The sequence below is a fragment of the Neomonachus schauinslandi genome, chromosome 3 (assembly GCF_002201575.2).
Source record: "Neomonachus schauinslandi chromosome 3, ASM220157v2, whole genome shotgun sequence".
Lineage (NCBI taxonomy): Eukaryota > Metazoa > Chordata > Mammalia > Carnivora > Phocidae > Neomonachus > Neomonachus schauinslandi.
The window spans coordinates 188,505,619-188,531,532 of record NC_058405.1 but is presented as its reverse complement, the minus strand read 5'-3'; the positions used below and the strand labels follow the sequence as shown (position 1 = coordinate 188,531,532).

Genomic DNA, 25,914 nt, shown 5'->3' with positions numbered 1-25,914 from the left:
CTCTAGACTAGGGCTAATTCCACCAAGTCGCTGTAAGACAACTTCCTTTTCTCTCATCGAGTTATTATCAACCTGAAACCATACTTTTATCATATGAAGGTAGTTTTAAAGTTGAAATGTTTTATTCCTTAACAGAAGCTCGTTTCACTGGAGAGACCCAAGTATAGGTTTGTGTTCCAGGCTTCTTAATGTATTTTGTTTTGATTGTTTTAGAGAATCTTCTTCAATTTTACGTTAATATTTTATGCATATATTCTATGTTCATATTAAATCGGTATTCTAACTAAAAACCTACAGTTGGTACTTCCTTGCAGGTCAGATGCTGTTATCCCAAATCCCATTACAATTGAAACCTTCTTATTTCGCAGCAGAATTTTAAACGTTATTTTAATTTAAATCCTATCTTAAATATATATGAAAGGATAAAATTCCAGTCAATCAAGGACTGGGGTCATTGAATTAACATTTATCCCAATGGTATTTGGCTTAAATATAATTGATATCCTTGCTCATACTAACCTGGATCATAGAACAAAGAACTGGTTAAATATAGTTATATTTACAATCCTTCATTCTAAAGAAAGACCAGGGTAGAACTAAAACATATGGCCCCTAGAAATGAAGAGGGAATAGATAAAACATCTCAAAGGATTAAACTCAATACTTGAGCTTGACCTATCTAAATTCCTACAAGCCAAGCCCCAGTTAATTTCACTGGGAGTTTCATTCATTAAGTGGGATACTGTCTTGATTTTTTCCTCAATTAGTATAAATTACCAGTGTGCTGGCTGTATGCCCAAGGCCCCCTTAGGGAAGTGGTTTTGACATCTGTAAACACTATGGAAAAGTATAACATCTTCCTATAAAAATCATCACACTCACTGTGTTAGACATTTTGTCTTTCGTAGTAGAATTAGTTCCCCTATAAGCCTTTGTTCTTTATAGATATTTCTTCTAAACTATTATGCTGTTGGGTTAAAAGGAAACATCAATTTCACAAAGGATTAATGATCTACTACGGGTTGCAGATGCTAACTGAATATATAATTTGGGGCCCATTGCGCTACTATTATTGGGCAATTTCTAATTCCTATCTGTGCCATCACAAGGACTAATGAAAGGGCAGACTGCAGGAGGTATAGCTGGTCTCAGATGCCCATGGATATGATTCTTATTAATGGGAAATGTCAGAAGTACACGTGGATGAGCAAAAGTATTGTTTTTTAAAGCCTCGTATGTCCCCAAATTGTAGAAACGCTTCCAAAAATCAACTTATTTGCATAGATACAAATGTGCTTAGAAATAGATCTGGTGAAAGTTCTCTGCATACGTGGTGATTAACAGAAATGCTGGTTTTATGTGTCTGCTCATGGAATAGCTGGTCTGCTTTATCACCAGGACCATTGAGTCTCTGTATAAGGAACTGGTGGAAGAAGGGTTGCTGATCCAGGCTCTGAAAGTTAACCTCTCTGATTACATCGGTAAGGTACACCAAAATCAACACATATATGTGCCGTGTATGTTGCCCCTTGGGTTCTTAGGTCCCAACAGCTGGAAATATGTTTCATTTGCATTTTTGTCCAAACCAAAACCTGGCCCATAGTGGCTCATAGTAGATTTTTTTTTGGACTGAATTGATTTGAATTCATTCTGCACTGTGAACTCACAAGTCCTGCTCTCTCCCCGAATGTGGTAGAGGCAGGTTTTTGAGCCTACCAGCAAGATTCCTTGGGGCATTCTGTCTGGCATAAGCTAAACTGAGGAAATGAAAACTTGTTCATACTTTCGGGTTTAAACAAAATGCCCCAGGGGAGCAGCACCTGGAACTTGAACAACACACAGTTCTTACGGAAGGAATTCCTTCCAGAAGGGGCCACCCCAGAAGTAGCTGGAAGGAAGGAGGAGAGATATTTGCTATCACCATCTCTAACAAATGTTTTCTCTTAATTTTTAAAAAACAACATGATGACCTCAAAGCACACGTAAAGCTTAACATTCTTCATAATCCCAGCACCCTAGTGCAGGTATAATGTTCACTTTCTCGCATCTGCCCTGAACCAGGGCATTCTCCCAAATAGCCACAAAAGGATAATCACACTGGAACATCTTGCAATGCCATTACTTAATACCTAGTAGGCAATCAACTCCCCCAATTGTCCTAATAATGTCCTTTATACATTTTTGTCTTTCTGAATCCAAAATCCAATCAAGGCCCATGGCTGTGGGGTTCATATCTCTTTAGTCGCCTTTCATGCCTTTAATCTAGAACAACTTCCAACCCGATGTCTTTCACACCATTGACACTGTCAGAGTCTGAGCTGTTGCACAAACTGTCCTTCAACAGAAGTAGTTTGATGCTTTCCTCATGACTTGATTCAGGTTAAACGTTTCGGGGGGGTGGGGGAGGCAGGCAGACTACGTAGCTGATATTATGTCCTTCTCAGTGTTTCACGTTGGGGACACGTGTGTCCCATCACTGGGGATGTTAAGTATCATCACTGGCCAAAGTGCTGTTCCCCAGATTTCTCCACTGTCAAGCTTCACTTTCCCCTTCCTAATTAATGAATAACCTGGGGTGGGGGGCGGGGGGCGGGATTCTTTGAGGCTCTGGAGATTCTGTTCCCAGCTGGCCTAAAGGTTTTATCCTCCACTGATGATTTTTGCCTGCTTCGATTACTGCTAGGGTAATTGTAAAATGGGGGTGTTCTATTTCTATCATCCCTTCTATATTTAGTAGGTGCCATTTTTCTAGAAAGAAATGTCCTTCCCACCCTCTTTTTAAATTGTTGTGATATCAGTGTAGAAACATGAAATCTCTCTTTTTTCATTGTATTATATTACACATTGACCTAATTTTGGCCTGTAGGAACAAGAAGGTTAACATTTCCCTCTTATCAAAAAATGATTACTTCAATGCCTTTGAAATAAAGCCACAGTTCTTCTTGAGGGCCTGGGGGGAGCGTTCATATTTCCTAACAGTATAAGAATTTTATGAGGACATATACTGGAATATATATTGGGTTTCTACTTATTTTATGTGTTTCTTGTTCAACTACCAAAGGGTTTTCTCCTGGATTCCCTTGATTTTGCTCTGTTAATTCTGTTCATATGAAACCATGACATTGTTAACAGAACACTGTCCCTTTTCTTGCGGTTGGGATCTCTGACTTCTCCTTGTCTGTCTTTCCTTTGACATTGTGTATTTTTGTTCATCACTGAATTTCTAGTGTTTGGGCAGTGCCTGGCACAAGGTGGAGTCTCCAAAAGCAAATTATGCACATATTTCTCATCTTCTGTTTGATTTCTTACCCATCATGGACTTTGCAATGATCTCTTGGTCTCCGGGCAGCATCTTTATGACACATAAGGCCAAAGTGAATGCATTCAGACCTCAAATGAAAATGACCCAGTCTAATGAATAGACATTTCTCCAAAGAAGACATCTAGATGGCCAACAGACACATGAAAAGATGTTCAACATCACTCATCATTGGGGAAATGCAAATCACAACCATGATGAGATACCACCGCACATCTGTCAGAATGGTTAAAATTAACAACACAAGAAACAACAGATGTTGATGAGGATGTGGAGAAAAGGAAACCCTTTTGCACTATTGGTGGGAATGCAGCCACTCTGGAAAACAGTATGGAGTTTCCTCTAAAAGTTAAAAATAGAACTACCCTACAACCCAGCAATTGCACTACCAGGCATTTACACAAAGGCTACAGAAATACAGATTCAAAGGGGTACATGCACCCTGATGTTTATAGCAGCATTATCAACATTAGCCAAATTATGGAAAGAGCCCAAGTTCCATTGACTGATGAATGGACAAAGATGTGGTAAATATATATACAGTGGAATATTATTCAGCCATCAAAAAGAATGAAATCTTGCCATTTGCAACGAGGTGGATGGAGCTAGAGAGTATTATGCTAATCAAAATAAGTCAGTCAGAGAAAGACAAATACTGTATGATTTCACTCATATGTGGAATTTAAGAAACAGAACAGATGAACATATGGAAGGGGGGGAAGAAAAAAGAGAGAAGCAAACCATAGAGACTCTTAAAGATATAGAACAAACTGAGGGTTGCTGGAGGGGAGGTGGGTGGGGGAAGGCCTAGATGGGTGATGGCTATTAAAGAGGGCACTTGGGATGAACACTAGGTGTTGTATGTAAGTGATGAATCACTGAATTCTACTCCAGAAACCAATATTGCACTGTATGTTAACTAACTGGAATTTTAATTAAAAAATTGAAAGAAAAAGAAAATGACCCAGTCTAAAACAAAATCAGTCAAACTGCCATGAGGGCTTTTCCATGCTTTCCTTATTTTTTCCTAGTTAAGATCCTTAGCTTGAAAGATGGCAGTAGATCATCCCAAACCCCCATGTAAAAATAGGCAGAGCAACCAGATAGCAAAAGCAGAAACCTGAGGACAACATTTACACCAAAACTATATGACAAGGTGTCCCCTCAAACCCCAAGTACAAGGAGCTGGGGACACAGAGCAGAAGAATGCCAAAATAACCAGCAGGCATTCACAGGGAGGTCCAGCGGACCAAGGCAGCAACTACAGCCAGAACTGGGAGGGGCTTGGCCACCTCCAAAAAGCACACCACCATGCGTTTAATTTTTCTGGAAACAACAGAAGCGGGGGCTCTATGACATTTAAAAAGCTATCCCACATCAAACTTCCTTCTAAAAGTAGAAAAAATACTATCTCACATAAAATTAAGCAATGGAAACCTCCAAGATCAAAGCCCATGCAACGTTTCTATCAAAAAGAAGAATGAGGAGTAAATTAACATCACAAAAAGACACATAAATGGAGCCCACTCTCTCAAGCAAGCTAACATACAATACGAAAATTACAGAAGAACTGTAAGAATACATAGAATGGAATTAGAAAACCTCAGAAATGAGCTAACAAAACCCAAGGAATATTAGAAATAAAGAGAAAAATCATTTTAGAAAATAAATTATAATGAATCCAAGAATGAATAAATAATGCTTTAAGAGAAATAAAACGTGAAAGACAGAATATCCCCTCCCTCACCCCTCGCCTTCTGAAGGATGCTTGCCCTTTGTATGATCCTTCTGTGCCTCAGTTTCCACAATTAGGGGAACAATCACAGCTCCTGCCTCGTCAAATCACTGTGAATAGTGAGTTAAGAGATGGGGCATTCAGGGGGCATGCTTGGCTTGGTGCCGAGCTAGTTATTGTCCTGCTGTTGCTGGTGGTGACATTCTTGCCCAGTCTTTGGCAGGCTCGGGGGGCTGCCAATCAGAGGGCTTGTGACTTCATGGTGTCTCTATGGGTGTCCCCCCACCAGGCCACATCACAGAAGCAGTGAGTGCAAGGCCACTGCCTGAGGCCAAAATACAAGGAGAGCAAACACAAATTAATATTCCCCTAAATTATCCGGCCCCACCCATGGTTCAGTCCCTGTGCCTTTGGGGGAACATTGACCTGAGGCCAGAGTTAGTATTTCTCGTACTCTCCTTGGTGTTCAGGGCCTGCCCTACAGAGGAGAAAACTCAGCATCTTAGATGGTATGACTTACATATTCACACACATGAAACCCCCGCAGAGCTTCGGAGTCGGCGGCACCCCAGCAGGTCCTGCACAATCTCAGCAAAGCTGTCACAACCCCGAGTCCACCTGGAGCCGTCTCTCTGCTGATCTTGTCCCGGAAGCTGGGCCGCCTGGGTCCAACACACACAGCTTATGAACAAGTCCATACTCCTGACCCATGACCATGTAACACGCGTGCCCGTCCTCGTCGCTGGGAGACGGTTCGTGTGCAGCCCTGGTGGAGTGGGGGTGGTGGGGGGGGGCGGCAAACACCGACCAGCAGCATCTGCTCTTGGGCCTCTGCCCCTGGTCCCCGAGGAGCATATTTGGGAAGCTAGGACTTGTTATAAATTGCTCTCTTCTTCATACTCTTTGTGATGCTGTGTGGGGTAGAATGGAAGGCTGATCCCACCCTTATTTCTCAAATATTTTTTTTATTTCTCATTATTTTTTTCCTGCTTTGATGTCTCCATTCTCTTCCATTACTTGATTCCTTCTGTACCAGTTTGCTAGGGCTGCTGTAACAGGGGTCACAAGCGTTCCCTCACAGTCTGGAGGCCAGAAGTCCAAGATCAGGGTGTCGGCAAGGCTGGTTCCTTCTGAGGGCTGAGGGAGAAGCTGTTGCTTTGCTGTAGCTTAGAAGCTACATGCACCCCCCAGCCCCACGTCTCTCTTGTCCCGACTGCCAGCCCTCCTGCCTGGCTGCCCCGATGTCCCTGCGCTCCTATGACCTCATCATTTCATCCCTCGCCTTGTCCCCTGGAGGTTTGCTGTAGCCTCTGGGGTTCTGCTGCATCTCCCCATTCCTGCGTCCAGCTTCACACCTGTGTGCTCATGGCCCCTTTTTATAAAGGACACCGGTCATATTGCACTGGGACCCACCCTAATCACCTCACCTTCACTAGTTGTATCTGCAACGGTCCTATTTCCAAATGAGGTCACATTCTGCGATATCAGGGATCTGGATTTCAACATAGGAATTGTAAGGAAACACAGTCAGACCCACCCGTAACACGTTCCTTGTTTCTTTTCCGTCCACTTTTGTAGGCTTTCTTGCCCTTGTTCATGCCTTGTACTTAAAATGCCTTTTCAGCCACCATTTCCTTCCCTCTCTGGCAGAAGACCTGGGATCTGTGCAGGGAATCCTGAAGTTTCTAACTTCTGCCTGAGTGGAAGGGAAGGGTTTATGGCGAAACACAGCCACACGCTTTCAGGATGAGTCTCAACACTTGGCAAGCAACGGGGGCTGGTGGTGTCCTTCACTCCATCAGAACCACCACCCACTAATTCAACTTAATATGATGTGTCTAAACAAAATCTGTTAGGTCCTAGAAAATATGGTGCATCTGGGTATTAATATGGATTTATTTAAGCAGGAAAATTGGGGTCACTTTCAGATCACCTCTAATGTCATGTTTACAGCAATAAGCACTGGATTGAATGGAGGCTACAGGATCTCTTCCTGCTTTAGTGAAGGCGAAATTAACCACTCTCCTATTTATTACCTGCTCATTAAAAAGCTCGGGGATCGGAAGCTGCAATGGAAGTTTTCACTATCACTCATTCTCCCCACCAATACCCATTGTCCTTGCCAAGGACTTTTTTTTTTTCATGTGGGAGCTTTGAAAGCCTGCCCTCCACAACAAAACAGCCAGCATTATCTAGTCTTTAATTCTAATTTTCTTAGCATTCGAAATGCTTTAAAGTTTTTCTTAATTCACATACATGTAAGCGCATTCTATTGGACATACATATAGAACATCAAAAACTCTGCAAGATCCATACTTCTTATAGAAAGAAAAAGCCAGAAAAAAAAAATGATCAAGACACTATGACTCATGCATTGAATATTTTTCCTTCAGATTCAGGTACAAATCAAGAGAGAACTGTATGAGCATATAAAGGTCCCTCCTCATGACAAATGGAGACAGGCAAACTAATTTTCTTGGTGACCTTATCTAAATTAGTTAGAAAATAACACTTCAGATTTATGACTAGTTACAATTAAGACCTTTGATGCCTTCTAATTAAACCTGTAAAGATTTATTTCTGTATTATTCCTTTGGTAATCCTTTGAAAATGATAAAAATGTAAATGAATATTACCCGCAAAAGGAGATGTTTCTATTTATCCTAAATTAGACTCATATCCTTCCTTTCAAATGATTGCATTTTAGGTTCAGATTTACACTGCTCCAATACAAATTCCACATTGATCTTAAATAATTTATTTTTAAAGTTTATGCCAATGTTAGGCATAATTGCTTGGAATATAAGTATAAATTAAATAAAGCCTACCATGTTTTAGTCTACTTTGTACGTCCTTCATTTTAGAACTTAGTTCCACTTCAGTCATTCAATAGTCAAAGGTTATTTTTAGAAATCCTAGGAGGTTAGCGTCCTACTCAATAGAATGCCCCGTTACTACAGGGAGATAGCGGCGCTTTCATGACTGGACGGGTTTTCTCAAGTCTTTACTGAGAGAAGATGTGTTCTCCATGACTCCCTGCAACACCATTCTATTTGCTCAGAAATGCTGACTATGTATTCTGTGTTAGTTTTGCAGGTGCCAAGATCATGCAGCTCAGACCAGCACAGTCTCCCATTTACTTATCCTCTGTTTCTGTTCCTCCAGGAGAGTACAGTTACCTGGGGACCACGCTTCGCCAGGTATCCATAGAACCCATGCCTTCCCTCCTGGATGTGAGACAGCTCATCGCCCTGTACGGGATCTTGCCACTAGGTAAAGTCTCCACACCCTGTTGCACGTTTCCTAGAAGCAGGAGTGCACTGCTTGGTGCCTTTGGCAGCATCTTCCTGGTTGAATTCTTTGTGCTGATCATTTTGAGGGTAGTTCTATTGCAACCGTGCATCCCGGAGAGCACAGGAAGGTGCTACCCGGGGAGCACGTCTGCACCGCTTCTGAGTGCCTGCTTAACATTCTGGGCTGAAAGTCCTGTCGGCAATCATCTGGAGAGATAATAACCAAAGCAAGCACCTGCAATTAAAATTAATCAAATTAGACAAAGGGCTAATGTTAGGCTTGCCTTTTATACACAGGCTTCTGTTACTGGGTCCTTAACAAAGCCGGCCTTTCATGAATCAGTGAAAGTGTATTTCATGAATCTAAAGGTTCAAGGCTCTACTGGTTTTCACTGACATCCACTCTAACTGCTAAATAAGATTCCATCATGATTGTTCAGACCAGTGGACCAGACTTCTGAGGTGCAGGTGCAGGAAGGGCGGCTCTCTGATGCTCTCCTTCACGCTTATCATTTTAATAACCTTTTTATGTGTATGACCTGAGTCATCTGGGGCAGCCAGGCTTGGCTCTGATGACAATTCCGGAATAGAAATCGTGTTTTATTTGTTTAACTGGCTTTAAAATAATACGGGAATAGTTTGGGCACTTATAATATTGTTCCCCTTTGACTTAGACCTATTGGCAAGAAATGGTTCATTCCTCTTTTAATTTAATGTCAGAAGTAGTAAGTGGAATTGGGGCTCAACATAAATTTTATATATACAAAGTATATATCATAAATAACTATATGATACTTCTGGGGTCAACCAAATAGATATGCAATATTTATGATGTCCATGCAAATAAAATAATTAGCCCTCAACCCTCATCACAGTGAGATGGAAAACAGTAGAGCAGAGAGCACCAAGACCCAGCATGTTGTTAACGGAACTCCTAAGACATCATTAAAGGGGGCAGTATGTTTGATCCTTGGCTCGAGGATACAAAACGATGGATATTGTTTCCAAGTGGCCTTAAAAGCATCAGAAGAAGGATGCTCAGGAAGCATCCCACCTGAATCCTCCTCGTGTCAATGAGGAACCCGAAGTCCCTACGGGCTGCTGACCTCCCCAGGTCCCAGAGCCAGCAGGGATTTCTTCTGGGGACTGGTGTGTGTGTTTGCAAGGCACAAACCGGCCAGACAGACGAGAACATTCACAGATCTGCCTTCGGGTGCTTCCTTTAAATTTCATAGATCTAAAATCGTATCCAGTGGCAACACGGAATGTGTTTGCTGGCCCTGTGTTCAAGTCACCACTGCCAGGACTAGCCAACCCGGCCACTCTGCAGAGGGCCCTGAGGACACGCCGTGAGGCCACTCTGCACCATGGCCAGGCAAAACAAGCACCCACTGGCCTCTAGAGCCCCAAGAGCCTCAGCCAGGGCTCCCAGGACGAGGTGTGAGCTTTCCAAGCCCCCTGGGCAGATATGAGAGCACCCAGGACACATCTGGTTAGCGCTCACCCATTCGCCCTCCCAGAAATATGACTGCCCCCCAGAATATGGAGGGAGAAAAGGAAGGGAGGAGGGCGCTCGGCCAGCACCTTTGGCACATCTGCAACCCTCCCCACCTCCCAGGGACCCCTATGGCTGGCATCAGTCTCCCTCCCCAGCCCCTTGCTGTCCCTTGTTACATGGCTAGCGAGAATTATCTGCCACTCCCCGGCACCTGCCTGACTTCCCACTGCAGGCCCGCAGTCACTGTGCCACCCTCAAGGGTCCTGTCTCTACACGTCCCAGTTCTGCTCCTTCAGGGGTAGCTCAGGTTCCACCCTCTCCCGGAAGTCGGACCTGAGCTCCCCCACTAACCCCCGCCCTTTTCTGAACCCTCTGTGGCTCTCACGGAGCTCAGCACTATTTGCCTCCCGTTCTGGTCACGTCCACTCAGGTTCAGCTCCCGTCCTGGCCATAAACTCTGTACAGCAAGTCCCGACTCTTCCCCACCAGCCCCCAGCCAGGGCCATGAACTGAGCAGCCCCTAATACCAGGGGCTGAATGGACCACCCGGTGAATGGCGTCTGTCTCCGATCGTGAGCAACAGAATCTCCTTTATCATATTACGTTACCGTACCCCTCGCTGACCACAAATAAAGCACGCCTACGTCACTGCATTTTAAACAGAACTCGCGCAAAACTGGCTTCCAAGTTTATGTTGGGTAACCATAAAAATTGTTCCTGATTATTTGGTAAATTCCCTATATCTTTTCAGTTACACAAGAAAAAAAAGAGAGAAAGGCACAATAATAATCGTATTATGGATGTATTCACAGCTGATCAAAAAGTGCCCAGCCGCTGCCCCAAGCAAAGTCACATGATAGTAGATGCTTTGATCACAGCACTTTCCAGGATTTCATTTCATAATTACTTCGTGCCAACGTGCGCTCCGCGTGTGTTCAGAACAACAGAAGATGCTCGAGCCCGAGTCCCGCTCTGGCCCGGAGGAGATGGGCAGTGTGGCCGGCCTCCAAGTGCCTGCGTAGTAACTCAAGGCACTTCACCAATGGGTTGGAACCCAGGGCACACCGAGGAAGTCCGGCTACTTACACCTGGCTCTTACTTCTCCCCTTTCCCTCCTGAGAACCACTAACGAACATTCCCAGCCCCCTTACGGGCTGCGGCTGCATGTCCACATTCCTTTTCCTAAGCTTTCAAAGAATATAAGGCCACTGCCAACAAGCAGAGAAACCCACCCCCCACCCTAGAAAAAATGCCAGAGGTAAGTTATTGCAGGAATGTTCTTTAGAATTATGAGTGTGGGGGAAATAGGGTGAGGGGTAGCAGGGAAAGCCACGTACAGAATAAGCAAGGAGATCCTGGTGGCCCCCACCTTGAGCCCTGACATACAAATCAAAGGTGTCACAGGCCAACTCAGACGGGGGATGTGCCTCCGGTTAGAAATGCTTTGGACGCATTTATCACTGTTGCAGAAAACTGGGGCCAGACACTGGAGGAACAGCCTTGAGGGATCCTCGTCTCAGAGTCACTGAGCTTCTCTGCAGGATTTTAGAGCCTTTGTCTCTGCCTTTTGTAGGTTCTGCAACGGTGCACGAGAAGGCTCCTTTGGTGAAATCCCTGCTGCTGGCAGGGCCATCGGGGGTAGGGAAGAAAATGCTGGTCCACGCCATCTGCACCGAAACGGGAGCCAACCTCTTCAACTTGTCGGCAGCTAACATTGCGGGGAAGTACCCTGGCAAAAATGGCTTGCAAATGATGCTGCATGTGGTCATCAAGGTACTTGTTGCCTTTCTTGGTTCCCGGTACCCCTCCCTTGTTCAAATTACATGTTCAAATCCTGCCGTTAGTTTCCCACGAACACGGACCCTAGCAGATGATTTCCTTAGGCTGATGCACCCATCGCATCCTGCTATAAATTACTTCATCCTTGCATCTAGCCGAGCATCCAACAGATAGAAACAGCGCTTTCCTTTGCATAAACAACCCTTACTGTCCCATCCAAATCAACCTCCTCCCACCGCAGGAATCCTTCCTGAAATGTCCCCACGTGTCACTGAAATCGAAAACCACAATTTCTATCTCCAGCCCACCTTCCTTCAATAAGACATCAGCCTCTTGCATTTTGGGTACTCTTTCACACATGGCGTGAGTTACCAGGGTATGGTTCCTTGGGCACATTTGCGCCTCACACACGTGATACCAAAAGCCTGCGGGAAGCTAAACTGACCACAGGGGAGTAAATGCTCCATGATATCTGGGCTGGAGGATAGGAAATCCTAAAAGATCCATACACTACCGAGCCCCAGGATCTTAGACAAGTTCTTCACCTCCCTGCATCTCTGTCTTATGCCACCAAAATGAAACAGTCAGACCAAATGATACTGTCAGCCCTAAAAGCAATGATTCTCTGATATCATTTAGATATGGGTGATGATGGTAATAGACAGGTGTTGAAGGTAGATAGGTAGTTGATAGATAGGGACGTAATATGCATATATACACAAACGGATTAGCAAGTTTTCAAGCATTTTATTACAGAATATTCATATTTAATATTAAAACTTGACAGGATTTAATTTTTATTTCATTGAGTACCTCAAGGTTGTCTTTATGCTGTTCAATTCACTTTTAGTTACTAGAATGCCAGATAAGCCAGCTTTCACTGCATGAAGATGCCCACCTAGCAAGGAGTCCCCCACACCTGGGGCAAGGTGTCAGTTCTCGGGGGCTCTGAGTCATGGTTATATGTGAGCAGTTGCCCGTAGGAATGGTTCCTTTTCCACATCATGTTGACAGCCAGAGCGAGGACATGATGGCGATGGGGTTTTGTTCTCTTGGCGACATGGTCTCCACCACTGTGGTGGGTTGGGACATTTCCCACTCTCCTTTCCTCCGCTGCTTGTCCTGCAGGAATCCGTGGAAATAGAATTTTGAAGAGCTGGGAGGCGGGAGGGGAGGAAGGTGAGTGGGGAGTAAAGACCACTAAGCTGTTTAATAGGGCGCCTCTCCTCCTATGGACCAGCCGTGTCACCTCTTTGTGGTGTTCTGTTGAATCTTCTCAGTGGCCCCGTGAAGAGTCCATCCTCATCCCATTTACAGATAAAGACACTGGGGCTCTGAAAGGTTCAGTAACTTGTCCAAGGCCACCGAGATCACGTGGCTGAGCTGGGGTTCAAACCTAGGTCCTTCTCTTCTTTGCCCTCCTGCACTATTTTTATTAAGGTAAAAATTATATACGGTGAAATGCACAGATCTTAAGGATACATTTTAAGTGCAAGCTTTGAAAAGTGTCCCCAATTGTGTTGTCGCCATTTTCACGGGTCTTTTGGTCCTCGTATAACTTCTTCTTTGAAATATCTGTTCAAGTCATTTGCCTACTTTTCACTGCATGGTTGGCCTTGTGATTTGCAAGAGTTCTTCATATGTTCTGGATGCAAGTTCTTTGCCAGACATACATATTGCAAATATTGTCTCTCGTTCTGTGACTTGCTTGTTCATTTTCTAATTTTTCAGTCATTTACTTGTCCTATCACTGCCAGAGGGTGTTGAAACCTCCCACCATGATTGTGGAATTCTGTATTTCTCCCTTTCGTTCTGTCAGCTTGTGCTTCACAGATGTTGAAGCCTGTTAGGAGATGTGTCCACGTTTTGGATTGGTGCGACCTCCTGTTTGGTTATTTTATCATTATGATAGGTCCCTTTTTGTCTCTGGCAATACTCCTTGTCCTGAGGTCTACCTAACCTGATACTAATGGAGCCACATCAGCTTTCTCGATAACTCTTTTATTTTCAGTGTCTTTAGAGTTAAAGTGCATTTCTTGTGGACAGCACGTAGTTGAGTCTTGCTTTCTTATTCACCCTGAAAACATATGTGGAGCCTTTAGTTTACACTAAATGCGGTTATTCATCTGGTTGTGTTAGGTCCACCATTTTGCTGTTGGTTCTCCATTGTCCCATCTCTTCTTTTATTCTTGTTTATCCTTTCCTATCTTCTTTTGGGTTAACTCAGTACTTTTTATTACTTTATTTGGATTCTTTTGTTGTCTTTTTAGCAGTGCCTCTTTCTTATTTTGCAGTGATTGCTCTATGGATTACAACAGTCATTTTTGACTTAGCACAGTGTATGTAGAGTTCATATTGTAGGATTTTACATAAAATGTGGGAACAATATAATCCATTTGTTATCCTGTGTCCTTTATGTTTTTATCATACATTTTACATCTAGAAATGTTATAAACACCACAATTGAGTGGTATTATTTTTACATTATTTATATTAAATAGTCATGTGTCTTTTAAAGAAATTACGTCAGGGGGGATTTAGCATTTTGCACTCATTCACATATTTATTCTTTTCAGTGATCTCCACTCCCTTCCACCAATCCAAGTTCCCACCTGGTGTCATTTCCCTTTTAGCTGATGGACTTCTTCAGTATTTTTTTCAGTGCAGGTCTGGTGGCAACAAATTTTTTTTAGCTTTCATCTGATTTATTTTTAAATGCCTTTATAGCACCTCCATTTTTGAAGGCATATTTCGCTGGATATAGAGTTCTGGGTTACATTTTCCTTTCAGCGCTTTAAAGATGTACTTCCATCATCCTCTTACCTCCAAATTTCTGATAAAAAGTTATCAGAAATTCGAACTGTTGATCTTGTATATTGTGTGTTATTATTCTCTGAATGCTTGTAAGTATTTTTCTTTATTTTGGTCGACTATAGCTTGACTATGATGTGCTGGCTGTTTTTGTTTTTTCTTTGGACTTAACCTACTTGTGGCTCACTGTGATCATTGAATCCATAAATACATGTTTCATGCCAAATTTTGGAAATTTTGGCCACTGTTTCCTCAAATATTCTTTCTGCCCCATGCTCTCTCCTCTCCTTCGGACGCTCTAATCACATGTATATTTGACTGCTTGATATTGTTCCATGAGTCACTCAGGTCTTGTTCTCTCTAGTTTCCACACTGGATAGTTACTATTAGTCTGTACTCAAGTTTACCTACCTTTTCTTCTACCATTGCCACTCTGCTATTAAGCTTATCTTGTGGATTTTTTTTTTTTTGGTATTTCTGACATTTTGTTTTTCAGTTATAGAATTTAACTTTGCTTATTTTTATAGATTTTTATTTCTGTCTTGCAATTCTCCATCTGTCCATTCAATATGACTATCTTTTCCTTTAAGTCAACTTAAGAGGCTTTACCGTTCTTGTCTGCAATTCCAACATTGGGTCATCTTGGAGTTGGTTTCTATTTGAATTCCGTCCTTGACCGTGTGTCAATTTTCCTGTTTCTTCATATCGTTAATAATTGCTATTTGCATATTAGACATTGTGGATGATATGTTGTTGATACTCTGGGCATGCTGGGCTTTGTTCTGACACGCAGTTAAATTACTGGCTGATCAACTTGAGCTTGCAAAGGTTTTGCTTTCCATTTTGTTATTGTGGGTCTATTTTGATTTTGCCCTTAGTCTAAGGTGCCCTTAGTCTAAGTCTCTTAGGCCTAGAACATCATCTTCACTTTAATGAACCTTAAATGGAAAGCCTGAGGTATTTAACAAGCACCTTTAACTTGACGAAGACTAAGGTGTGTGCTTAGTTCTTCTGATTTTCCAGCTGTTGCTCTCCACTGAGCTTCTCAGAGTCTTCCAGCATGCAAGCACATTTCTGAGGCCAGCCAAGGATTTGAACCCGAGTTGGAATTTAAAGCCCAGCAGCCTGGCTTGTGGCCTCATGTGCTTACCCATCAGGCTCTAAGGACTAAGTGCTTCAGAGGAAAAGTAAAAGAAACCTATCCTCTTGCCTCCTCCCCCCACCCCGAAATAAAACCCTAAGTGCATTCATTCTAAATACCTAATTTTGTTGACATTGTCAAGTAACAGACAGGAGCACATAAATATTAAACTATTGGCATTTCATAAGCATCCATATATACCAGATCCTGTTCTAGCACTTCTCTATGTTTTAACTCATTCAACAACAACCGTATGAGGGAAGCACTGTCATTATCCCCATTGTACTGATGAGAAAACTGAGGCACAAAGCATTTAAAGTAATTTCCCTGGCCAGCATTGCTGCAACGTGAGCCCACGCAGTCTGAGTCCTGAGCCGCCAGGTGTAATCACTGCATTATTCTGCCTCTAACTGAAGTAGGGCTAAAGTGAGCCTCTTCTCCCTCCTACCAAATGGCTCCCTTGCTCCTGGTATGACCCTAGGACAGAGCCAATGGCATGATCCTGATGTGCTCTATCTCAAGAAGTTATTGTTTCTGCTGCAGAGAGGTTATCTTGATATCAAGTGAGCTATCTTTGCATTTATTAGAATCATTGCATTCTAACATCACGTAGATGTTAGAAACATGGAAGAAACATCATTTTCGAAACATGGAAGAGTGTATTTATCCAACAAGGTCACTCCATGTCAGAGAGCCTGACACATACCTCATTAAGCGTCACCTTTACCATGTATATAACAGATGAATGAAAGACGCAAAGGTCTCAGGAGTGGGCATTGTTCAATTAGAAATCACGTTCAGTGAGGCCACTGTGTCCTGGCATGATTGATAGAGCAGTTATCTGCCCTGCAAAGAGGTATTTGCTTTTAATTAACCAAAGAAAAGTGGGAAATTATGCCTGGGCCAGAAAATCAAGGGCAGGAAGCCATGGTGCATTCCTGTGTTACGTGAGCCATGGAATGGGTTGCAGCAGGCACGTGACAGAATATGGATCTTCGGCATTTGCAGGAGAAGGTGAACTATAACAGAAGGGCCTGTTACTCATCACGTCTCCTTGTAAAGAATTCCTGTCCCTGAATTAATCTCTGGGAAATCAAGAATGCAACTCTTAGGAAACCGCTCCTAAGCACGCTTCTGGTTGGTGGCACTCAGAGCTTCACCCAGCCCACTCTGCATGCGGGAAAACAGTGGGGAAACACGCCTCTGATTTGCTTTCATGGGCACAAATTCCAGTCCATTTTGTGATCATTATTTTTGGTGGGTTCCTTTGTTTTACACAATAATGCTAATACATTAACAGCTCGGATAAGGGAGTTCCTTGAAGAAATGAGTTTACTGTACAAGTAAGCAACTGTTATCTAAAATTCCCTCTTATGCTAAAGCTATATGTGGAAAAGAATACACATCTATTTAGTGGGGAAATATTAGAAATATATCTAAGAATTAAGAAATGTGATAAATGATTACTATTTAATACATATTGTGTAGACAAAAGAAGTTATCTAGGCGCCTGGGTGGCACCGTCCGTTAAGCCTCCGACTCTTGGTTTCAGCTCAGGTCATGATCTCAGGGTCGTGAGATCGAGCCCCACATTGGGTTCCACGCTCAGGATGGACTCTGCTTAAGATTCACTTTCACTCTCCCTCTGCCCCTCCTCCCCCCCCCCCCCCACAGTCTTGGTCTCTCTCTAAAATAAATAAATCTTAAAATAAAAAAAAAGGAAGAAGAAGAAGATGAAGAACCTATCAAGGCAAGGCACCAGCCTCCTCGGGTCTTCATAATGGTAAATCGGGATGGAAAAGCAGGAAGGACTCTCCTCTGGACTGGAGTCTGGCACATGCAAAGGGGTTTTACACACACTTTCCTTTTTAACTGCACCAATCCCCGGTGAGGCAAGAATTAAAGTCTCCATTTTGCAGACAAGAAAAGTGAGGCTCAGAGTGCCTAATCTGACTAAAACTACATTAGAACATGGCTCCCGACGGGCCGCTGAGGGAGGGAAGCCTCCGTCGTGCCCAGCCTGTGGCTGCCATGCCCTCACGGTGACCCAAGGGCAAGGGCATTTCTGGGTCAAAGTGTCAGCTGGGGACACTTCAGCGTGAGAAGGTGAGGAACTGGAAGCTCCCACATGCTGTTGGCACACCGGCGGGTTTCCACGACTTCCGATTCCCCCTTGTCCAGCACCCCCTTCTCCTGAGCCTCCAGTCCTCCCAGGAGAAGGCCGAGGGGAGGCCAGCAGAGCCAGGGAGGCAGATCAGGCAGAGAATTCCTTGTCTCATGCTCCGGGTCTTGGGAGAGATGTTTTCTCCTCCCTGTGGTCCTTGAGCCCTCCCTCTCCTCCAGTGAGGGCCAGACTTGGAGGGAGGCCGCCCCCCAACACCCGGCAGTGGCGGATCCAGGCCACGTGGCCCATACTGGCCTGCATGTCTGGACAAAAAGAAGCCAGGATGCTGTTCATGCCTTGGCACCACCCACCAGGGGCTCCTCGTTGGGCTCACAGCCAACAGCCTGTGGCCGCATGCCAAGGGATCTTGCCCAGATGTGCTGGTATAAACAGCTGGTCCAGGAGTCAGGTGATGGAGAGCCCAACCAATTATGTTTCTATAGCTCATGGAAACTTACACTCCTGGTTAATAACCCAAACAAAGACATTGTTGCTGTTTGTGGATGGTTTTTTTTCAAACATACAGATATGTAATAAATGTAATAACTATGGGAATCACCTTCACAAGGTGGAATTCAATCAGGATAAAACAAACACCTACTACACCTGACCCCAAAACACAGAGATACTCCCTTGAAAGAAGGGGAGGAGGGAGAGAGGGGAGGGGAGAAGACAGAAACAGAATTTAGGAGCTCTGGTGCAGCACCAGGGATGAAAATAACAGAAGGAAGGGGCTGGTGACCCTAAGTCCTGAATGGGTCTGCCGTCAAAGGCCAGGTCACCTTTCACTGCAGCATGGAGATGGTTTCGGGTTGAGGAAGGGAGTGCACATGCACATCAGAACCTTTTTTTTTTTTTAGTGTGGACTTTATATTTTAAAACAGTTTTAGGTTCACAGCAAAACTGAGCTGAAGCGACAGAGTGTCTCCACATCCCCACGGAGGGTTGAGTGGACTCTGCAGGGAGGGAGGTCCCCAGACCGTGGATGCCCCGAGCGTTGTCTGTCACTAAGGATGTGCAGGCATTCTGTGTGCTGTGAATCACCGTGTCCATCTGCTCTTGTTCCGTGGAAGGCTCATGGGGATGGACTAGGACCAGGGTCAATCCACAGGTATTAAAGGATTATTAACCAATTTGGAAACACCTAAAGCAGGGAAGGCCTTGGATGCAGCTAGAATGTGCCATGGGAAGTTGAGGAGAGCCATGCACATAGGCTGTGCTGCTCAAAGTCAGCTCAGTCAGTGCAGTTTGGCATGAAGCCATTAGCCCTGGTGTGGCTGGGAGTGAGCCGGGGAGGAGAAGGAGTTCCAAAGGGAAGTCCAGGTGACTTGTAAGCCTAATGCCTACCAGCATTCAGACACCTTCCCCTTGAATACAGCCCGATAATCAGCAATAACATCAATGTGTTCCTATGGCTAGCGCTGACCCAACTCCCCTCACGGCATCTGCCACAGTCTATCAACTGGACCTGTATCTTGGCTCCTTCCTGGTCCTCTCCTCTGCCTCAGTTTACCTTCCTTTCTATACAGGGTCAGTCCAGCCGGGCTCCTGACCCTTTAGTACACCTCTACAATTCTTTTGAGTATCATTTATGGTTTTTCCCAGCTAATACCCAGTGAGGACTTGAAGTAATTTCGGCAATCTCATAAAAGGTAATGCAAGGAAATTGAAATTTTAAATATTTTTAAATAATGGAAATACAGAACAAAATGTGTTCATGTTTTGAGTACTTAAACAGAATCCAAGTGAGTCCAGTCTGGGAACATGAGCCTCCCCTCTCCCCGAGTAACCCACACCTCTCCAACTCCTCCCCAGCATGGCAGCAACTCACTGGTAGCTGTCTGTCTGTGCCCAGCAATTCCCATTCAGACACAGAAACTACACACTCTTTGCAGGCAGGGACCTTGTCTCTCAGTCCCCAGACCCTCCTGTCTCCCACCACTGAGCTTGATACATCACAGCTTGATCACACCACAGCAAATGGTTGGATGGATGGATGGATGGATGGGTGGGTAGATGAGTGGATGGTACAGGGCTGAATTGATGGATGGATAGACAAAGGAAAGAAGGGTAAATAGATGGAATGATGGGTGGGTAGGTGGATGGGAAGATAGAAGGAAAGAAGGAAAGGTGGATGGGTAGGTGGCTGGATAGATAGATGATGGGTGCATGGATGGATGGATGGTGGATGGATGGATGGATGGATGGTGGGTGGGTGGATGTGTGGATGAATGGGAGAATGGGTGAGTGGGTATGTGGATGGATGGATGGTTGGATGCATGAGTGGGTGGTTCTTTTCTGTTTGGTAAACTGAGACTCAACCATTAGCGGGGAAAAATAGCTGATTTTTCATCAGGTTCTCTAAGGCAAGCAAAATAGGACATTTTCAGAGAGAACTTCCAAAGCTTCCAGGAGTCATTTGGGCAAATCATATTAGTAATCCAAGCATGCTGGACACAGTTTTCATCGAGGAGCCATCATATTGTAATCCAGGAGAATCTAATTCTGATGGAAAATGTCTGACAGCGTTTCTTTAGAGATTACAAAAGATCAAAGCCATCAAATTCACATGGAAGGAGAAGTCTTTAATTGTTTGATAGAGCTCCCCAGAATTTGAAAAAAAAAAACACTCATTGCTGGAAATTCGCCTTCATGCCTGAATTGACACTAACTGAAGCCCTGCAGTTATATTTGACAGGACTGAAGAGCCCTCTACCGGCAGCTGGAGTGAACTGTTCTGTGTAACTTCTGAAAAGTTCAATTATGAATTAATTACATCTAATTGCCCATGACCTCAAACTATCTGTGGGTAATTTAAATGAAGGCTTTTCATTGCTAAATGAAAATTAAAAGAGCAAAGGATACCATTCTTCATTAACAAATTGGCAAAGAGTTTTTTATTGTTAATACTTGTTCAGGAGAGGCATGTAGAAAAACAGATCCACTTACCTACGGCTGGAGAGAGCGTAAGCAGAGAATTTCCAGGAGGGCAGGTTGACAATGTGGGCGAAAACGTGAACAACACAAGCCTTGAGACCCAGCAGCTGCGGGTGTGGCCTCGTTCTAAGGGAATGACCCATCATGTGCCCCCAAAACTGTTTAATTTTGTAAGAAGGCAGAAACCTCCCAAAGGTTCAGAAACAGGAGGTTCACTCAGTAAATTATGGGACTTCATGTTAAAATCATGTTGGAGACATAAATTTCATATTGGGTGATCCAGAATGTAATGCAGTGTTTGAGGCACAATCTCATTTTGGCAAATATGCACGTCGAAGATGGTCTGTAAAGACAGGAGATGTTTGACGATTCACTTGAACAGAGGAGGCAGTGTGTTGTCTATGTGTCTGAATATGTATTCTGAAAATTTTGCTAATGAATACTGCTTTTGCAGTAACAATAAGAAAGGACCAAATTTCCACGAATTTCCATGTTTTCAAAGTTTGATCTGTCTGCCCCTAGTATCTGCAAATATCCCTAGTCTCAGAGACGTGCAGCCTGCGCCAGCAACCATCCGTCCCCGCCTCTCCCCAGGGAAGGGGGACAGCCCTGCTCCCTCCAGGGTCGTCCTCTCCTGACTCCCCTCCCATCCCGCACCACCTCAGGTCTCCATGCTCCCCATCCTTCTGAAAGAACGCTCTCTGTCTCAGTCTCTGGCCATCCACACTTCAGCCCCTTGTCACCTGGCTTCTGTCCCCTCCATGCCCTGCCAAGGCCACCAGTGGCCTCCAGAATGCCAAACCCTCAGGCCAACACTGGCCACTGTTGCCCACTGCCTTCCTGCGCCTCTGACCTCCCTGGGCTCAGGGGACGGCTCTCTCTTCTGTGCCTTTTGTTCTCTCTGGCACTGCTCTTCCCTCTCAGCCTGAGCCTTCCTGCTGAATCGGTGCCTGAATACACCCCTGGCCCTACCCCACAGCCCATGCTGGGCTCATCCACTCTCCTCCGTCACTTGTGAGCCCCCACCATCCATTCCCACATGCCCACCAACAACGTTCCCAGGTCCCCAGGAACAGCTGCCCAGCCCGTCATGCCTCACACACCCACTGGAGGGATTTTTCTAGAACATGACTAGGATCAAAGTTCTTCATTCAAGTCCTTACAGACTCTCCACAGCTTCCAGGATAAAAGCAAGCTCCATAGCATGATGACAGCCTTGGTGATGCCTCTGTGACCCCGAGCAGCCCCATGAGGGCACACTTAACCCTGTGCCCTGGCTCCTGTCCCCAGCATGGCCAGTTCGTCCCCTGCTTTAGGCTCTGTGATCTTCTAGAGACCACTAGAAGCTCTGCTCTAACCTTTATCTGTGATCTCCATTCCTGGTCGCCAGCCTGACCCACATCTCCTTCTTTCTGTCATTAATGATCCTTGCTGACACCCCATTTTCCTTGGCCCCCCTCACAAGCTGCCCTCCCTGCCCACGGGCAGGGCCTAGAGGGCAGGGAGCCCAGCACTGAGCACAGCACCTGGCACGTCAGAGCTCCTCCGCAAGCACTAATGAAGGGAGACATGTGAGAACAGCTCTCATTCTGGGCTCAAAACAGTAAAGCCAATCTTTGTCTCCCACGACAGCCTTTTGACTATTTGAAAACAGCTCGTTTCCCCCTTGAGTCTTCTTTTCTCCAAGGAAAAGTCTCATCCCTTAGACGGTTCCCAGTGGGAGAGGCTGTCCGCATGGGGGTGCCCAGTTTCCGTGCCTCTCTTCTCTCCCCGGAGCTGAGCATGGCTGCCAGGTGTCCTCCGGCCAGCTCGTGACTGCAGAAGGTCAGGAAAATGGAAAATGCGTGCTCAGGAGGACAAGACAGTAATGGTTTTAGAGTTCTTCCTGCTGGAATGACAGGGGACAGAGAAGGAAATGGGTTAAGGGGAATGAGATGCTTTTGACCGGGCATCTTGTCTACCATGGGGACACGGCCGTGTGACTCCGAGTTAATAGAAGGTCCGGGGGGGGGTCAGGCAGACCCACGTCTGACTCCGGGTTCCAACATTTCTCCAGTGCTGGCGCACATATGACTCCCCCCAGCAGTGACCTCGTATATAAAGGGGGAGATGCTGGGACGTGCTTGGCATGGGATGGGGGACACGACAAGCGAGGACAGAAATGATGGCGTGGAGATCCAGGCACTTGGCACACGATTATTCCTTGTATTGTTATCGTCAAAGCACTCGCTGGGGAAACGTCTTCTGCTTCATTTGATAAGAACTGAGCCCTTCCAAACCACGTCCCCACCAAGGTCCTCCACACAGCCCCATGGGCCCCAAAGTAGGTGGACGGTCCTGTCAAAGCCATTCCTTAACAGGTGCAGGTGCAAACTTACAGAAAGTGCGTAATTTCCCAACGAGCTCCGACGGCGCAGACAAGTTCACGGGACAATTGTTAGCAGGCACATTCAATGCAACACTGTGACCAAAACAATTTTAAATCAGGTGCTGGAATTAAGACAGCTGGTGTTGAAATTATCCCAAGCTAAGGAGACTCCTGCATTCAGGACCCTCGGTGTTGCTTACTTGGTTAGAAGCAGAAGGAGAGAAGTCACACGGAATTTCTTGGTGCTCGCATGTACAATTCCCATTAAGAAAAGCAGGCTGTGGAAACCTGCAGCTTGCCAAGTGGACACGGGAGGGGGGAGGCCCGCTGCCCCGGCGAGGACACGATTAGCCAAAGACCCTAGACAACGGTTTATGTGAAAACTGCTGCTTTCTGTTCCGAAGCTACGATTTTTCAGAGGGCGTGAAAAGAGTAAGATTTTGCCTTTGTCATTATAAAGTGTCTCTTTTCTAAGAAGCTTAAAACCCAGCATCTCATTTTCTTATTTTCTTTGGGGGCTGGAAGTAGGGAAGCTTTGGACTTAAAATAGCTTTTAGCAGAACAATGCTTCCGTGGAGCCCGCCCTCTGCAGCAGGCCGGCCACATTGTAAAGTCGGGGGGCCGACGGCAAGGAGCCCAGAGAACAGACAGCTGCGGAGGGGGGCCCAGGGTCTGGCTCGCGTACAGGAGGGAAACTGTGGGCATGGCCGTGCTTCCAGCGGACTCTGCAGCGGGCAGCCTGGTCTTGCGTCCTGCTTCTGCCACTCACTCTCCAGCTGTGTGAACTTGGACCAGGTCCCTTCACGTCTTCCCGCTAAGTTTCACCATCTGTAAAACCTGGTTGAGCAGAGTGGCGTAGTGTAGCGTGAACGAGTTGTCATCAGGTGGAGGGCGTGCTGGTTCCATGCTGCGTCCGCGTTGGCCCCGACGGTGTGACGCGTGTGGCCCCGGCCAGCACACGGCCGCTCGCTGACTCGCCGTGATGATCACACCCCGCCACGCCACCTAGGAGCCGGGATTACACCTTGCGATCCTGGAGTCTTAAACTCTGTGGCTCTGTGTCTAAAAATTAAGGCCTACCAGACAGCGGCCGGCTAGTCCTGCTTCCTCTCTGAACGTGCTGGTGAGCGTGGGGCCATGAAGGCACACAGCCCAGGGGTCAGACCGGCATCGGGATCAAGTTCCACGCACTCCTGTCTTCAAGCGTGCGTAATCCGCTTCCCCCGGCACCTGATGCTGCAGGAACGGACATGGCCATGGGGCACCTAGTGATTTTTCCGTCATTTATTAAATGCCTGGCTTGGTTAAAACTCACGCCTGCTGACCTAACGATGGTTTAAGAAATACAAAAATAGGAGTACATAACGCTATATTTGCTGTGGCCGGAGACGGCTTTTATCTGTCACAATTTTGCACAAAGCACGAATTGTTGCAAAAATACCCAAACTTTGCTATCGTGGGGGCGCTTTGAAGAGATTGTTCGGTGAGTGGCAATTATTCACAGGCCCACGGTAAGGCCCAGCGCTGGCGCGAAGCCCTGCCCGCCGTGGAGGGGCTCAGAGCCACCTTCCAGGCAAAACCTCGGCCACAAAGGCTCAGCCGCACATCGGCGAACAAATAGCGTCACGGGGGCCCCTTGTGCTGAAACAGCTTTTCTCGTGATGAGCGAGTCTGAATGAACCTGGGAGCAGCAAGTAGGCTGTAATTAAAACTCAAGGCCCAAATGTCCGATTGTTTGCAGCAGAACACGACTGGCTTATTTCAAGCCAAACTAATTTGAGGCTCCGGGTCCGAGGGCAGAATGGGCAGCACGGGTGTGTGTCCCACCCCGAAGGTGGGACAGGAGACAGGGTGGTGCCCCTGCCCTGTTGTGCAGGAGGGGTGCGGTCATGCCCTGGAGCCCCTCCAGGCCCCCCCGACCCCCCAGAGCCGTCTCGGGGAGCCACCAAGTCCTGCTGTTTGTTGGGGACCAAGAGAGAAATGCATTTATAGCCAAGTCTCTCCTTCTCCTTGCAGGTGGCCCGGGAGCTCCAGCCCTCCGTGGTATGGATCGGAGACACAGAAAAAACCTTCTACAAGAAAGTCCCCAGTGCAGAAAGGATGGTGAGGGCTTCTAGATCTTTCTCCATTTGGCCTTTTCTGTCCCCCTCCGAGGGGACTCTTACCGGGGACTGTCTTCACTTTTCAAGAACGTCTTCTTTAAGGGAGGAAGGGAATGAAGGGGCAGCTGTCTCTCTCTGCCCTATACATGTCTGTATTTGAAAAACTTCAATGGTCTGATTTTATGAGGAATAATTTAGGGGAAAAAAATGAAGGAAATTATGGAAGGAAGGGGGAGGAGGAGCTTTGGACCCAAACATGTGACTCAGAGGTAAGAAACAATTCAGAGAATTTTCCTTGGTTAAAGCAAATGGCACACATAGGGGTTATTATTAGGATTTCCTATTGTTCATAATAATAAATAGAAAAGGCCCGAAATTTATGAACAAAGACCTTCGACAGAACTGCTAAGTGCCTACATTTGGGGCCTCCGGGGAGCCCACTCTCAACTGCTTCCTTCCTTCGTTTCTCTCCTTTAGAAGGCCCCCCTCCCCCGAACTTCCCCCCACAAATCACCAGCAAATTTCCCACAAGTTAAAAAAAAATTTGCAGATACACATGATTGTTATTCCACATCAATTTGCACCAAAGCAAATAGTGGTTAACTGTGAATTTCTGATTAAATTCATAAGGATTTTAATCACTCTCGATCCTTATGTATTATACATCATTTTTAGCAGGTAGAGATGATTTGGATAAAGAATGAAAGCTCCATCTTTTCTTCCCCAAATGAGCCTTGATTGCCCTGTCATTTCAGGAACTCTTAAGA

General features: G+C 45.5%; 1 protein-coding gene across 1 annotated transcript in view; it reads left to right on the top strand.

Moving 5' to 3' along the window:
- Positions 1-25,914, top strand: part of IQCA1 (IQ motif containing with AAA domain 1) — a 159,203-nt gene that overhangs the window by 113,771 nt on the left and 19,518 nt on the right. The window contains exons 13-16 of the mRNA XM_021678956.1: positions 1,399-1,481; positions 8,220-8,327; positions 11,419-11,618; positions 25,062-25,148. Coding sequence (XP_021534631.1) covers positions 1,399-1,481; positions 8,220-8,327; positions 11,419-11,618; positions 25,062-25,148 — 478 coding nt within the window. The remainder of the gene's footprint in view (positions 1-1,398; positions 1,482-8,219; positions 8,328-11,418; positions 11,619-25,061; positions 25,149-25,914) is intronic.